The sequence below is a fragment of the Falco punctatus genome (genome assembly GCF_963210335.1).
Source record: "Falco punctatus genome assembly, chromosome: 2".
Classification (NCBI taxonomy): Eukaryota; Metazoa; Chordata; class Aves; order Falconiformes; family Falconidae; genus Falco; species Falco punctatus.
Genome location: NC_137581.1, coordinates 15,104,845 through 15,119,942, shown reverse-complemented (window position 1 = coordinate 15,119,942; position 15,098 = coordinate 15,104,845). Strand labels below are relative to the sequence as shown.

At 38.3% G+C, this 15,098-nt stretch overlaps 1 protein-coding gene across 2 annotated transcripts in view; it reads right to left on the bottom strand.

Moving 5' to 3' along the window:
* Positions 1 to 667: 667 nt before the first annotated feature.
* Positions 668 to 15,098, bottom strand: part of ARHGAP42 (Rho GTPase activating protein 42) — a 215,959-nt gene continuing 201,528 nt past the window's right edge. For both annotated transcript variants that reach the window (XM_080376482.1, XM_080376483.1), the window contains 4 exons: positions 14,606 to 14,762; positions 13,427 to 13,489; positions 6,300 to 6,379; positions 668 to 6,067 (listed from right to left, as the gene is read on the bottom strand). In XM_080376482.1, the coding sequence (XP_080232608.1) occupies positions 5,979 to 6,067; positions 6,300 to 6,379; positions 13,427 to 13,489; positions 14,606 to 14,762 (389 nt within the window). In that variant the 3' untranslated portion in view covers positions 668 to 5,978. The remainder of the gene's footprint in view (positions 6,068 to 6,299; positions 6,380 to 13,426; positions 13,490 to 14,605; positions 14,763 to 15,098) is intronic.

The following is a 15,098-nucleotide window of genomic DNA, read 5'->3' as shown; positions in this document are numbered from 1 at the left end:
AAGAGTTTATCAGCTGGTTGGCTTGATCTTCCTGATTTAAGAAGTTATTTTTAGTTAATGTCACAATAAAGCCTGATTGTTGCAGGGGTATATAAGCCTCTTAGGATTTTGGAAAGACCCGTCAGGACTGAGACAAGGCAGGGCACCTCACAGCTCCCCTTGCCTCGGGCATGGTTGGTGATGGAAATAACTTCCTCCCAAGGGCTAGACAAGCTGCAGGTCCCTGAGGTGAAAACCCTTGGAGATATGCTGGGAAAGGGATGCAAGGAAACTTGCAGAAACCACTTGACTCATGTTACTTCCCTCACAGGCAGTGCTGTTGGAATCGGGTCACCAACCCCCCTTCCCACTCGCTAATTTTCAGAGGCAAAGCCTTCATCAGTGATGTTTTGATATACCAGGGTTGTGCTTCTTGCTTTCATATGTGCCTCTCCTCAGAAGGCACATCTGTGGAGATTTCCACATGACCAGAGCAGCAGGTGATACACGGTTGTCTACTATTCATACACATGCCCATTGCAATGTCCTCTACGTAAAGCATCCTCACGGGTGAAACATCATTCAAAAATGCAGGTGTGGATGGAAGTAGCACAAAGGTGTTATTACTTTGAAAAAAGAAAAGGCTGAACCGGAGCTCGAATTTAAAAATAATAAAGAAACCAGTTGGTGTAGAAAGGCTTTTTATTTTGAAAATATTTTTTTTTTCAAATTTTTGAAATACAGTGTAAAGTACAACATAGAATTATGTCTGCAAGTCAGCTTATGCATGTCATGCCAGTTATTTACATGTAGATATATACAGAGTGCAGATAATTATTGAAACCACACTACAAAATAAACAAAGAGTTCAATAAGATAATTTAGTAGGACTTTATTAAATATATATATAGTTATTGATTGTATATACTTTCCTATTAAAATACCATATAGTATCTAAAGTAACCCTTATAAACTCTAATACCTCCAAAATTGTCATAAATATGATTGAAAATTGAGACTATCCATGTGCCCTGTTAACTGCTTTGCCCTTTGTTATAACATAAACTCCTGTAGTGCTGAGATCATGGTGCTGTCTTTAGTGCCAGAACGTTAACAACAATTCCTGGTAAAACACTTGCAAAAAGCTCAGATGCAGAACAGCTTTCAGATGAGACATCCCAGTGTTCAAGCACCATTCTCTACACTTAAAATAACATGGATAATCCAATGGTTTATTAAATACTGCCACATACAGGACAAGAAGCACAATGCTATGATCTTCAGTGACTGAATTACAACATCGAATTAGTAGCTGTTTGGATATTAAGCACCTTATTAAAACAAAACAAAGTGAAATCCCAAAGCCCATGCAAAATCTTACCCAAAAAAAAGAGACCTCCTAATCTGTGCTGAAACAGCCTGATCAAAAGTCTGACTTTAGCATGAGCAGTAACTGGAAGGGCTGTGGCAGAGGAGCGGTCAGGGCTGCGTGACCACAAAAAGCAAGACTGAACATTGCCTGTAACTTGATCACCAGTAACTGAATGATTCATATAGGGCACTCTGCTGCAAGAAAGGATAATGCCAAGCCATATCATATATTACTCCATTAACAGAACATTGCATTTACTTTCTGGTGGCTTCTGCCAGCAAACCATCACTATAAATTCCCAAAGGTCTGTCATTGACTTCACTAGAGCTTTGAGAGTTTCCATCAGTGAAGAAGATCCACCCCAGTGTGGAGGATGTGCTCCCCTACTGGGATTTCTCCTCTTGCTGCTCCATCCAAAATTGCACAAACCGCTGCCTTAGGAAAAGAAATATGAAGAGCAATATGTTTTTTAGTTTCATTATTTATTCTGATGTTATCTTAAGTAGATAATAGACCAGTGGAGAAATGTAACAAAAAGAAATCCAATTACTGCCATACAACGCTTTTTTTGGTTGTAATTATTGTTCTGAACTGCTGAATTTTGCAACATTTCCTCTCCTAACATGTCTTTCCTAAAGGCACATTATGATTCAATCCAATTGCAGACAAAGAATAGAGATCAGCACCAGAAAACATATAAAAGGAAAATAAGTTACTACTACTATCATTGAATAGCGCTAGTCAGCAAATACGTGCATCTTTTTTTCCCAGAAATAATTGAACAATTAACTTTAGAGATTAGTTAGGGACATAAGTGATAGCTATGGTTTAATTTAAGAGTTTTGTTACATATAACTCTAAATGCCAAAATATGGCAAGGACTTTTTAATACTGAACTCATAGGAATTACACCAAAATAATTTTTCACCTTTAACATTAATAAAAAGCGTGAATATAAAATATTAATATACTTTATGTATTTATCATACAATATATCAGTTCTTCACACTATTAATTTGATTCATGTTGTGCTGCAACATGTATCAAAAGGTTTAACAAAGAAAAAACACAGACAATTACATAAGTTTGGGTACAGACATTATTTCCACAAGACAAACAGCAATTGCAACACGTCATCTACCTTGAGTTCTACAGTGATATTTGGAAAAAAAATGCTGCATCCTTTTAAAGCGGATAATAATAATAATAATTTAAAAAATTGCGCAACCTTCGCTTGTAGAGTGAATCTGAGTTTCATAAAAAACAGTAAATCAATACTATGAACTAATTTAGTTCAGCTTGCCGAATTTTCTGGTAAGGCACTTTCAAGATATTATATCTTCATTTAAATGTTATATGGATTTCTGATCCTTTGCAATTATCAGAAGGGATTTCTGGTCAGGCCTGAGAGTACCATCATTAGATAAGCTTTGGTGCTGCCCTCCCCTCCATTTCAGTCTTTGAACACCTCGTTACTTAACTTTCCAGTTCATTTTACAGCTTCTTGTAGACATAAAACTCCCTCTTAGAAAGTCAGGGAAGAGCTGTGGGTGCAGGAAAGTATCTACAACCCAGAAGTGAGATTATACAAAAAGTGCATTATGTACCACAGAGGAAAGGAAAAGAAAAACCATAAAATATTTCAAAAAATGAAAAACCCTACTCGTTGAGAGTGAGTGGTTAACTCTAACTAAGAATGGGCATAACCTTTTTTCAGATGGAAATGCCATTTTAGAACTAAGCTACATTAAAGTTATTTATGTAATCATCATGGCTAGTTCAGAAGAAGGGCCTGAAAAAATGCAAAGACTCAGGGGAAAATACAGTTTAGTTTTGCAAGCAGCAGGATAAATGAGATCCAGTTTCTTATGAAGCTGTCTTCTGCAATTCAATTTTGTGTCTAATGTGAGACGAATGCATGGGAACAGTCAGATCACCCCTCCTCTGCCGGGATTCCTCCAGGTCTTTCCACAATCTTTCCCTCAGCACTTACAGGGTATACTTAATCTGTAACTGAACTTCATGTTTACAAAGTTTTTAACGGACTTGGTGTCTTTGAGTCCTCTAGCTTGCAGTCAGATCAGCTGGTTTCAAAACACAATACTGGAGAATATCCAGCTATAGACACTGGCTGTGAGATTGCCTAAGGTTAGCTTCCCCCCCCCCCCCCTTTTTTTTTTAAATCAGGCTAAAGAAGCGCCAAGTAAGAGCAAGCATTTTCTATTTCATCGTTCCTCAAGAATTTCACAATTAAATTGTTCCTAAGAGGTATAAGAGGTCATCAAAGGATGTTCAACGCAGGTCAGTTTGCCACTGACCCTGGTGCAATAGATAGAAGTTGGGATTTTTCCCCGGACTGCTGCATTTCTCTGCCTGGGTGGGACATGTGCTCCTCCAGCGTTTGCTCAAAGCTCTGTCTCCCTTTCTGCTCCTTTTTGCCTGCAGCAGCACTTCTCCTGGGAAGGTCACCAGAGGTAAGCCTTTTGAAAGCCTGCAGCTCTTGGATTGTGAAATACAGCAAAACCACAGCCAAAACCATGTTGATCTTCTCAGGGCAACAGCAGTTTCAGGCCTAGCTTACACTAAGGAAACCTGGCTTGCCTTAAAACTAAGAAAGGCTCAGCCTGGTGAGAAAAGACCTTCACTTCCTTTCACATCTGCTCTGGGCAAATTAGATAAGCACACACGTCTGCTTTACTGCCCATGACAACATCTGCAACAAACCCTTCATCACAATGCACTGAACAGTGTCTGGACTTAAGGTGAAGTGAAACATGATTTGGGGCTTAATGAAACTGTTTAGAGTGAAGAACGAACCCAGATCACTCAGTCACTAATTCTAGGGGTCTGTCCTCAACTGGCTGCAGTCAGTCTTACCCAGAGTCCCCCTCTGAAAAGCTAGACCATTTTGGGGAGGATGCTCTTCCAGCCTCTCTCCTTCCCTGATCATCACTCGTGACTAATGGGTGAGGAGAAGGATCCTGCAGGCTTTTGCTACCAGCCTGAATTCCAACACAGAATTGATCTGCAGAAGTCATGCACTCCATGCAAATAAAGAAGGTTCTGATGTGCTTGTTTATGTTGGCAATAAATCTTACTTTCTAATTTAAACAAGAAAAAGGCTATGGAAAGAAAAAAACAAACAACTAAAAGATTACTGACATTTTTAGTCCTGACAGAAGTTCTTCCTTAAAATTTCTGAAAGTAGCGTACAACTTAGAAATCAACAGAAGATTTATATGTTGGTTTCTGCTACTGAAAAAAGAACTAAGCCTTGATACGTCTATGAAATTAAGCCTAATCAGGTCTATGAAACAGTGAATTCTTTCTGTAGCACTAATGCTGAAGAATTACTAATATGGAGCTTAAATATCTTCGTTTTCAATTGGGCATGGTAAGTAGCCAAGCAAGCAGAGTGTGTTTTCCCTCAAGGTGTGCAAGAAAGATGCTCAGATTGAGAAAACTGCTTATGTTTTTGAGGTTTCTTTTTCAGCTTGTGGGTTTTGGTGGTGGGTTTTTTTTTTTTTTTCAGTCCTACCAGGAACAATCAATGGATCTTTACAAAACCTTTGAAAAGTAAGGCTGGCTTTTTTATTCTATGGAAGGAGAGAAATCTTTATCAAATAGTTTAGCAGAAGTCAGGAGAAATAATACTAAATAGTTTTATTGCTACATGGCGCTTTCAGCATTCATAGCTTATAAAATCAGCTACTTCACAGGCCATTTGTATTATTTGCAATGGAAAAAAGTTGTAAAAAGACTCGGTTACAGTTTATCTCAGGTTTCAAAACTGCTGTTTTTCACTGGTCACTTCACATGACTACCAATCATTCCAGATTCAGCATCTCCTTGTTTGCTACGCATGTTCTGAGGTACACTGCCAATATCTTCCAGATGACAGGTATAATAGAAATGAAAGTTATTAATATTATCTATACACAAAGAAGAAAGCAAATCTAAGAAGTATTTTAATGAAACATTCATTGAACATCACATTTTGAATGAGCACTTACTGCTCAGGCAGTGTATAAACTGATTTTATTATCAGTTGAAAAAATTCTATACCATATTGTAATCTCAATGACTAACAGAAGTTCTAACTTCTGACTTATGGAAAACTCATTTCTTATTTGAAATGATTAGGACTAATTTTAGAATCAAGTTTTCTAAGGGATAATTCAGATCACAATAGAAGCATTACTTACATTATGAAAAGAATACAATTTTCCATATTAAAAAACATAGAATGCAAGAAATTTCAGAGTGCACTGCCTCTAAATTTCACACTTCTGTGAGCAACATCCCAGGACCTGAAAGCCTGCAGCTAAAAAGCAACTTTTTTGATTTTATTGCTCTGGTGTTCCTTACCCATAGAAGAAGAACAGAACAACCTTTTGCAAACAATGGAAGTTATTTAAACAGTACCATCTTCAGTACAGAAACTATTAACTGTTTCATTACATTCTGTTCCGTTGATAGGGAGATGTGTAACCTGCAGCTGCAGTATCTGAAGGAAATCTACCACTCAGCTAACGGGCTGATCCCATATCTGTGTCAGATAAAAATCGTAGTGCTTATTATTTGTTACCATGGATACCATGAAGATATTGCTGTCCACTAAAGATTACTAGAGGAAGACAACGTAATTCTCAGGAACGAGTCCTGTTTTGCCTTCATAAGTTGCTTTTAACCAGCCTGGTTCCACTGATGGATACACTGCAAAAAAACCAGCCAGACAAAAAGAAAACATATTTACAATTAATTGTTCAAGATCCTATACATGGTTAATTTCTTTATTTACATAGTATTTATTCACCAGCAATTGAAAGATCAGGGCAAAGATTGAGAGCTGAAAATGGAATTACACTCTCATTTTGTAAATATGGTTCAATTTTTATATATATATTATTTTTTTCTACATAAAAAGACAATGTAAAACATAACTTACCATTGGAAAATATTGCCCCCTGTGGGAAAGACAGCTCATGACTGTGCTCAGCCTTACAGGAATACATGGCTTTTGCTTGTCTGAAAGAAAAAAATACAGTCTTGCAATAAATGAGATAACAAGGAAAACCATATATATATAAAAAGAAATTAAAACCTGGGAAGTGCAGGAATAACCAGCTGCACAAATGCAGAATGATAATGACCAATTACACAACAGCTCAGAGGAACAGACTTATAGCAGATAATAGCTCCAAGCTTACTGGAGTTAAAAACCATGTTATTGGCGAAAAGAGACCAACATCCTACTTAGAGGTTTAAACAGGAACATAACTTTTAACTAGTAAAATGATTCCTTTGTTCTAGTTGAAGTAGTAATTCAAATGAGTACTGAACTAAGTGTATTACTTGAAACAAGTGACCGACTGCCTGGAGATAATTCAAAAGTGATCACTGAGTCATTAAAGGTCTAAAAACATGACTTGTGCAAAACCACTGTGGACCAGTCTACAGAAGAAAATAATATGCAAAAGATAAATATGAGACAAAAAGGAGTAATCTGTTCTCCAGGCTTACTGCAAAAAGGACTTAAATAGATTTAAACTGAAGCAAGGGAGATTTAAATTAAGCGTCTAGAGTGGGTTTCAGCTTCAGCCACCTAAATTCAGATGTCTGTACGTAACCTATGTGGTTAGCTCCATGGACACTCCAGGCCTGGCTTCTGCTATGGTAGACATGTACTTGAGAGTGCAATGAATGGCTCCACTAGCTTCCCCTGCCTGTGGCGAATCCTTCAGTGAAATACTTCCTTAAGTAATACCTGACATGAAGACACCTACATGTAGACAGCTAAATTTATGTCTCTTAATCTGTAACTGGAAGACCCCTCTGTTGGTTAGGTTAGAACAGTGAGGTGCTGGAAGTGTCGAGGTCTGGAGAATCCCCCAAGTTGAAGAATTCCTATTACTAAAACTCATTTAAAAAAACAAATTGAAAAAAGGCACTACACAGATAGTTGCAAAACTCAGATATATAATGATTCTGTCGCAGAGAAGGAGGACAGATTAGGTCACCTCTTCATACAGCTTCCAGCACTGTGATTCTGCAAAGTACAAAATGAGGGACTGAACATGAAGATGGAAATTAAGTGTTCTCTCTAGATTCCTGTGCTTTACCTAATACCTTGACTTTAATTTATACACTCAAAGCAATTTTTATAAGATCCACAAGGTTTTTTCTCATTTTCTTTAAACTTATTGGAAACCTACATTATAGCAAGTGAAGATGAACTTGTTGATTATTTCACTTTTATATGATGAGATGGGGAGTTACTGATTCAGCTTTCCCTCCCAGCCAGGATTTATCTCAGTGACCCAATATGTAACTTGTGGTCAAGTTTAACATTTTTTGCATACTTCTTGAGACTATGTAGATGCAAGTGACGTGTAATCTATTTTGCCTTTCCTTCCAAAATAGTGAGATAACACAGTTGTAAGTTAGATTAATAACAGTGCTGCATCATAAGCATTAGCACAGAAAGTCTATTTTATTTTATGTACTGCCGATGGGGCCATGGCACTTCACCTCTGGAGTTCCGCACCTCCATGGGGAGGTTAGGAAGGGAGGGATTTCCTAGCAGAAGCAGAGAGCATCCCTCTACCCTAGCCTCATAACTTGGTGCCAATCCATACTAGCATACCATTGTTCATCTCAATCTTTAAAAGGGCATGAGAGCGGACAGACATATTCCAAAGTTTGTATGTGTGAACTTTCCAGAAAGTATTCCTCTCTCTGAAGAAAAAGCTTTTCCTACATTTCTCTGAAGCTGACTAATGACTAGACTAAATGGTATGTTTTGCCTTAAGTGAGAAGCTGACTCACCAAAGGTTATACTCTCAGGCTGAGATTTCCAGAGGAGGTCAAGAATTTTGAGTTGTGCCCACGATATCCAAGGGCACCTCATTTTCAGGATGTTGAAAACACTTCTAATTCATAGTACTGTCATTTTGGATACATCTCTACTGCTAACAAGGGCACTGGACCCCTGTTTGTCTACACTGCTTAAATACCAGCTTGCTTTCTGGCTGGTGTAGACTGTTCTGTTTAGCATTTGTCCAAGACAACTCCTTGGAGCACACTGTTACGAAGACCTTGCCACCTACATACAGTTGACAAGACAGGTGTGAAGCTTATTACTCTACAAAATATATACAAAATTATACACACTAATCTACATAATATATACTAAAATATACAGAGGGAGATTAGATGACTTGCCTGAAGGTCGGATATCAACTAGAATTCAATCCTTTAAACTCAACATCATTTTTCTTCAAAGTCAAAGTTCTAATTACACTGACCCAGGTTGGTAACAGTCTGACAAAACTTATTTCCTGTTGTGGTGGGCTGACCCTGGCTGGGCACCAAGTGCCCACCAAAGCCGCTCTGTCCCTGCCCTACCAAATTGGACAGGGCAGAAAAATACAATGACAGGCCCGTGGGTCGAGACAAGGGCAGGGAGATTGCTCACCAGTTACCGTCACAGGCAAAACAGGCTCGACTTGGGGAAATTGGTTTAATTTATTACCAATCAGATCAGAGCAGGGTAGTGAGAAATAAACCCTCAATCTCAGAACACCTCCCTCCTGCCCCTCCCTTCTTCCTGCGCTCAACCTCACTCCCAACCGGCTGGCATTGCCTCTGTCAGAGATGGGGGAGCTGCCAGCAGCTGCCAGAAGCAGCCACCCCCCAGCCCCCCAGTACCGACACCCGGCCACGCAGTCCCAGTACACCTGTGTAGCATAATCATGGATTTTGCACATATAAAACAGTAGAGTAACTGTTAACAGTGATTATCATTGCCATAAGTTTAAGGTAACTGGCAATGAATTTACTAAAGTGCAGGGGAGGCCTCCAAACCCAGTTAATATGTAGCATCTCATTACTTAGTGGCATGACTATCAAGCCAGTTTCCCAGGTTAAGAATGGGACATCTGAGTATTGCTGTGACAAATGACATTTAGGGCAATAATAAAACAGAACAATATTTAAATGTGAGGCAGAATTATGTAAGATATTATTGAAATATAACATGCTATTTTTAGTGCCCTTAGGAAAAAAAAAATTCTCCTATATTCTTTTATGTCTACTGAACTATTCTGTTTTCAGCTTCCAATTTTACCTGATCCAAGTATGTTTACCTTAAAATTGAAAAGATAAGAAAACATGGACTCTGACTTGCTGAGTTCTGGAAAGCCAAAGCTTCCCAGCATTTGACATTTAGATATAGATACAGAGAGATAAGGTACAAAGAAGTCAGTTTCTCAAAAGCTCATGAATTACAGGATTCTTCCCGCGATCTTGCTTCTGCACAGAGTAATTACATTCCAATGTTATCTACAAACTGTACATGATGGTATGAGAGAATGATTCTAAGAATATTTTCTCATAATTCTGGAGCAATTTTCAAGTCCCTGGTTATTGTCTCCTCACTCGATTTGATTGCTTAGGTTCCCATATTACCTATTACTCACTTCAACCCTATCCAGCTAGAAGCATTAACCACGAAAAGGGCTTGCTGGTTCTTGGGCATTTTTATTTGGTATGCAACTAATGAAAAAGGACTTCTTACTTACGGTGTTAATACCGTCCTCCCTACAAACAAATCTGTTTGTTAAAAAACATACGATAACATCACTATCATCTATTATGGTTCTCCTAAGATGCTAATGTCTGATTCATGTTGTTTAGTGCAGAGAAAAAAATCCCAACAACTTCAGAAAATGGTATCCACATTTCCTAGGAGTTCTTTCTTCCTATGGCTTTACTGGATAGTCTCCAAATGAGAAAAATGCATTTTCTTTCCCTATGTTTTATTACACTTGGTTTAAGCCCATAATTATAAAATGATATTAGTAGTGAAAGGGGCAGTACTCATCAGATCATAAATTATTTTGCTTCATTACAGGCAGTCAGCACCACCTGAGGCCCTTTTAATAATAATAACAATAATATTTTTTAAAAAGCTATAAATAGGCTTTAAAACTATGCCCCTGCCCTAATGAGTTTTAGTCTAGCAAGACAAAGAGAAGCCAGAAGAGGAATGAGGGAAAACACATGAATCTCTCTCAGATGACTCATCAATTAGTATTATCTTACAGGAAGAAGAAAGTTTTATAGAGTCCTGGAGACGGCAGACTTACAGCCAGGCTTGATGGAGCAGAAAACATGGGCTGGGCTGGGCAAGGTATTCCAGGTGTTTAAGGAAATGCAAAATACAGCATGAAAATAAAAACAGAAGAATGGCTGGGAAAGGATATTTAATCGTATAGTTGGGAGGGGGAGCATGGGTCTAGAGGGCTTCATACTGTCACCCTACTCCTGTTAAAGTCCCATCCCATCACCTAGAGATCCTGCTGCCGAGCTAGAGCTGTTGCTGTCACCGAGTCCTCCTTCCCATTCCAGGTATTCTTTTCTAATGAAAATCTTTATAATGCAGTTTCTCACTTCAGGAGACTTGACTTTCCATGTAACTGAATCAAAGTTAAGAAAACATAGTCAGGGGTTACGTGTTGGTGCATTTTTGTACAGAGGCTGCAATAAAGAGAACTCGGGCTTTACTAAGACTGTTATCTAACTGCAATATTTGTGAAAGTGGTAAGAAAACTCTTTCGCCTCTTTCAAGTGTATATTAGATTAGCAATAGGGATTGGTTTCAGTGTACACGGTAGCTTAATACCACAGTGAGGGAGATGGATGAATAATAAACTTGAAGTCAGGAGGGAAGGAATGGGAAGGCTGAGAAGTCAAAGTAACTCTGGAATTGGAAAAAGAGAGCACAGGCTGGACAGGGCATAACATATTGGTCTTCCCTTTCCAACCCTAAAACATGTACTGTGGCCCCTCATTCTCTCTGACTAAAAGAAACCTGTTCAAACTGGGAGTGCTACAGGGGCAGGTACTTGTGTATACAAGGAGAGGAAACAGCCAGGTCAAATAACGTCCCAGCATTAAAAAAGAAAAAGGGGAGACACACACTCATAATAGAGATACCACATTATACGAAGGCAGAAAGCAGGGTTGCAAAGACTACTTGGAAGAAAGGATTAAGTAAAACCAGGCCACTGTGGCGGTAAAGTATCAAGTGCAAAATTATCTGCTGGAACACAGAAAACAATGTGAGACTGCTAAAGCCATATAGGTACTTTTGATCCCTCTGCTGTACAAACGACCGCAAGAGGTGCTTCAATTAGGAATGAAGCTATTTAGATACTATAGTGCATAGGTAAGCAGTAGCTTAAAATTTCAAAACTAGTTATTTTAGCAGGGTAAATTACCCCTGCAGAGACTTCAACACTGTCTTGACTTGAGTACTTCTGGTATCAAACCAGAAAGCCTAAAAATAGTTTCTTTTTCTTACACTCTGTCTTGTGGTGGTCTTAAGAACTTCCTATTTAACAAGAAGAGACATGTCCACAATGTTATCTTGCTACACCAAACATGGTGTAGCATCAACTCTTTAGATAGCAGAGTTATGAACACAGAAGACCTTTCTACTGGGTGGATCAAGATGTAATTATCATGATTTCTACATACTTCAAATTAAAAAAAAAAAACCAAACATCATAAGGTTTTAAATCAGCTTTCATGTTCATAATGTGACAGGTAAATAAAAGCTGGCTTTGAATTGTAAAAGCATACTCAGACTTAAGCAGCACTGTAAGAACAGCTGAGCTACTTCTTATTTCTTCCTAATTCTGCCTGCTGACCTCTCATTTTCCATTCTCCTTGTTGCTGTTGCTCTTCTGCCTTTTTAGGAAGGCTGAAGTAGAGGAGCTATTAAGCCTTTCAGCGTTTTCAGCTTTGTTACCGGTTCTCCATATCCATTATAAAACTGGTACATTTTCCTTTGTCAGATTTTGCTCCTTTCATGGTTTTTATATACAGATACAGGTGGCACAGGCTCTGAGGGAACAACAGGGGACAGTTTACAGGAGGGAGTAATACAAAATACTAGAAAGAACAATGTTGGAGGTGAAATGATGCAGGACTGGTGAAGCAGTCATTGCTCTCCGCTTTAGGGCACTGGCTTAAGAACATTCCAGTCTCTTCATTTATACTTTTCTTCTTTAAATTATTGCCGTGCTTTTTTCATACCTCTTTTCTCACCTGCCATCCCCCTTTTTGGTCACCTTACAGTTCTTGTACTATACAAAACAAGAACAGCCTTGATTCCTGTAAGCTGCTTCCCTTGAACAAAATCAGTGGGCTTTTGCAGGTCAGCCTTCCCTTTCTCTCCCCTGCTAGACCTGTCAGAGAGGACAGCCATATTCCACTGCTGCACATCTCAGCATACAAAACGTATGTTCTGTCTCAAAGAATTTGAAATCCAGGGAGAGTGAAAAAAAAAGACAGACTTTTCTCCACATCCATTTACTTAATTATCTGCTTTAGTCTATTAATTTTAAGGGGGTTCATAATGTTTGGGAGATACTGCTTCCTAGGTGAACACTTACCAGAACACTAAATTAATTTAACATAAGAATGACTCAAATCCACCACATAAATGCAAACAATTGTAAAAAAATATGAATTTCTGCTGCACACTACACAAGAAGAAAGGGCAACAGTTTCTCCGGACAGACCCTGAGGGATGGAAGTGTGATGGTAAAGACAGAAATCCTGGTTGAGTTAACACTGAACTTTCTGAAGCAGCTGTTATTCAAGACCTACCTATATAAGCCAATTACCATAATAACATGTTTGTTACTCTGCTGAAATCATGTATATACAATTCCACATAGCTGTATGGAATAAGTACAGCACCCTCATCCTAACTTAAATCCTGGTAATTTACTCTTGTAGTTGTGTCCTTCAGCAGACCACTAACCTGAGCATCTCTCACTGCAATTCCCGCAGGTGACAGAACAGCCAGATTGGCTGTTATTCTCTATTAGATTTAGCTTTCTGTTGGAGAAAGGATGAGTTTAATAAACGACAAAAATTTCTCATGCCATATGATGCTGTCCAAAAGGCACAGAAAAAAATCTCCAACACTTCTATTTCAAACTTTGGAGGCAGCATAACATAGAGGATTTTACAAGTTGTTAAACAGTATGTAGCACTTACCGTCCTGAAGAAACTTGTTTAAGTGAACCAGCACTTTCAAACAACTGCGCTCTTGCAGCCACTCTGAAAAGAAAACCACCTTGCTTTATACTTTGCCCATTAATTAAAGACACAAACTACTTCCACTTTTAACCATCTAATGACATTGGGCACACTTTTAAAAATTGTTATAATTACTCAGGGAAACAGAGGAAATTGAAAAGCTGAATTTAAGTCCCTAATCAACAGAATTCTTAAGGGTGTATCCTAATTGGGGCCACTGACTTCCACATGCTCTAGTGCCTTGCTGAGTCAGCAAGGGAAATCTCAACATCCCGATTTAAAATAGTGTTCATGGATGGCCAATAGTTGTATTGGAAATGCTTTTACTGCCAGTCTGTCACTATCATGCTGGAACTCTGAGCTGTGCAGGATTCTCTGTTTAAGACACAACAGTCTGTGAAATTACTACAGTGATCCCTTCCAGTTTAAAAAGTGGAGAGGCTGAATGTTGTCCTGCAGTATTTGGAGAACTTCTTGGTGCTCTGCAGATCTGGAAATCTCTTGTTTGTGGGGTCAAAGTCAGGAATACAGCAAAGATCTTTTGATTCTTAAGTCTGTGCTAAAAGCACTCAGAAACGCTGCTAACCCAAATCTCAACAGCCTAAATTATAACCTCTATTGCTTAGAACTATCCTCCTCTCAATGTAAAAAAAAAATCCAGAAAAACAACTGCTAGAAATTAACTATTTAACATGGAGCAACCAAAGAAATTTCAGAGCAGAAGTTTGGGGTTTCTTTTCCTTCCTCCAATTTTGGATTTACACAAACAAAATCTGATGATCTTCTTGAACAAACCAGCATAGACAGTAAGTAGCATTTACGCTCCTTGAAACATCAAATTCCATGAGAACAAGAGATAATAATATTAATCACTTTCCAAAGATTATTTCTTCATTATAGACCTTATCTGTGATCAATGAAGTCAATGGGAGTCTTCCAACTGACTTCAACACACTTTATGCTGTGTCTCCTTTGTTTAGAGTTTTAATGAAGCTAAATAAATAATTCACAAATAAAGAAATATTAAAATCAAGTATTCATGGATGCTTTTTCAAGTACTTATGCACCTCTCTAGGATCACTTTACAGGAGACAATACTGTAAAGACACAAATCTCCAAAGGGTCTTGATGACTTACACAGATCCTGGTCTTTGATAACCATTACTTGATGTGGTATCTAATCTTAATCTCCTGCACATTTTGGGAGGTAAATCAGGGTTTGGTGGAGCCTTTGGTGTATCTTTGGTATCTGTTGAAGATAAGCTCTGTACAGATCCACTGCAGCTTTTGTTACCTAAAGAAAACAACCAAATTATAGAGAATATTAAATCTAATTTAAGTTGTTTCACAACATGTATAACATGCAAAGCAAAGGTTTTCTTGGTTCTGGAGGGTGTATGGGGGTGTGTGTGTGTGTGTGCTTGGGGTTTTTTTAAGAAGCAAAATAGGTAGAGAAAATACTTACTAAGCGCGAGAAGAAACAGCCTTTCAGGCAGAAAGCCACAAGAAAAGGACCAGCAGCAAGAATGAAGAAATGACATTGAAATTGTGAAGGCTAAAAAATTACATTGCACTGAAATGGCTAGATAGTACATTCACTACAAAGTGACAATAAAAATAACATTTATAA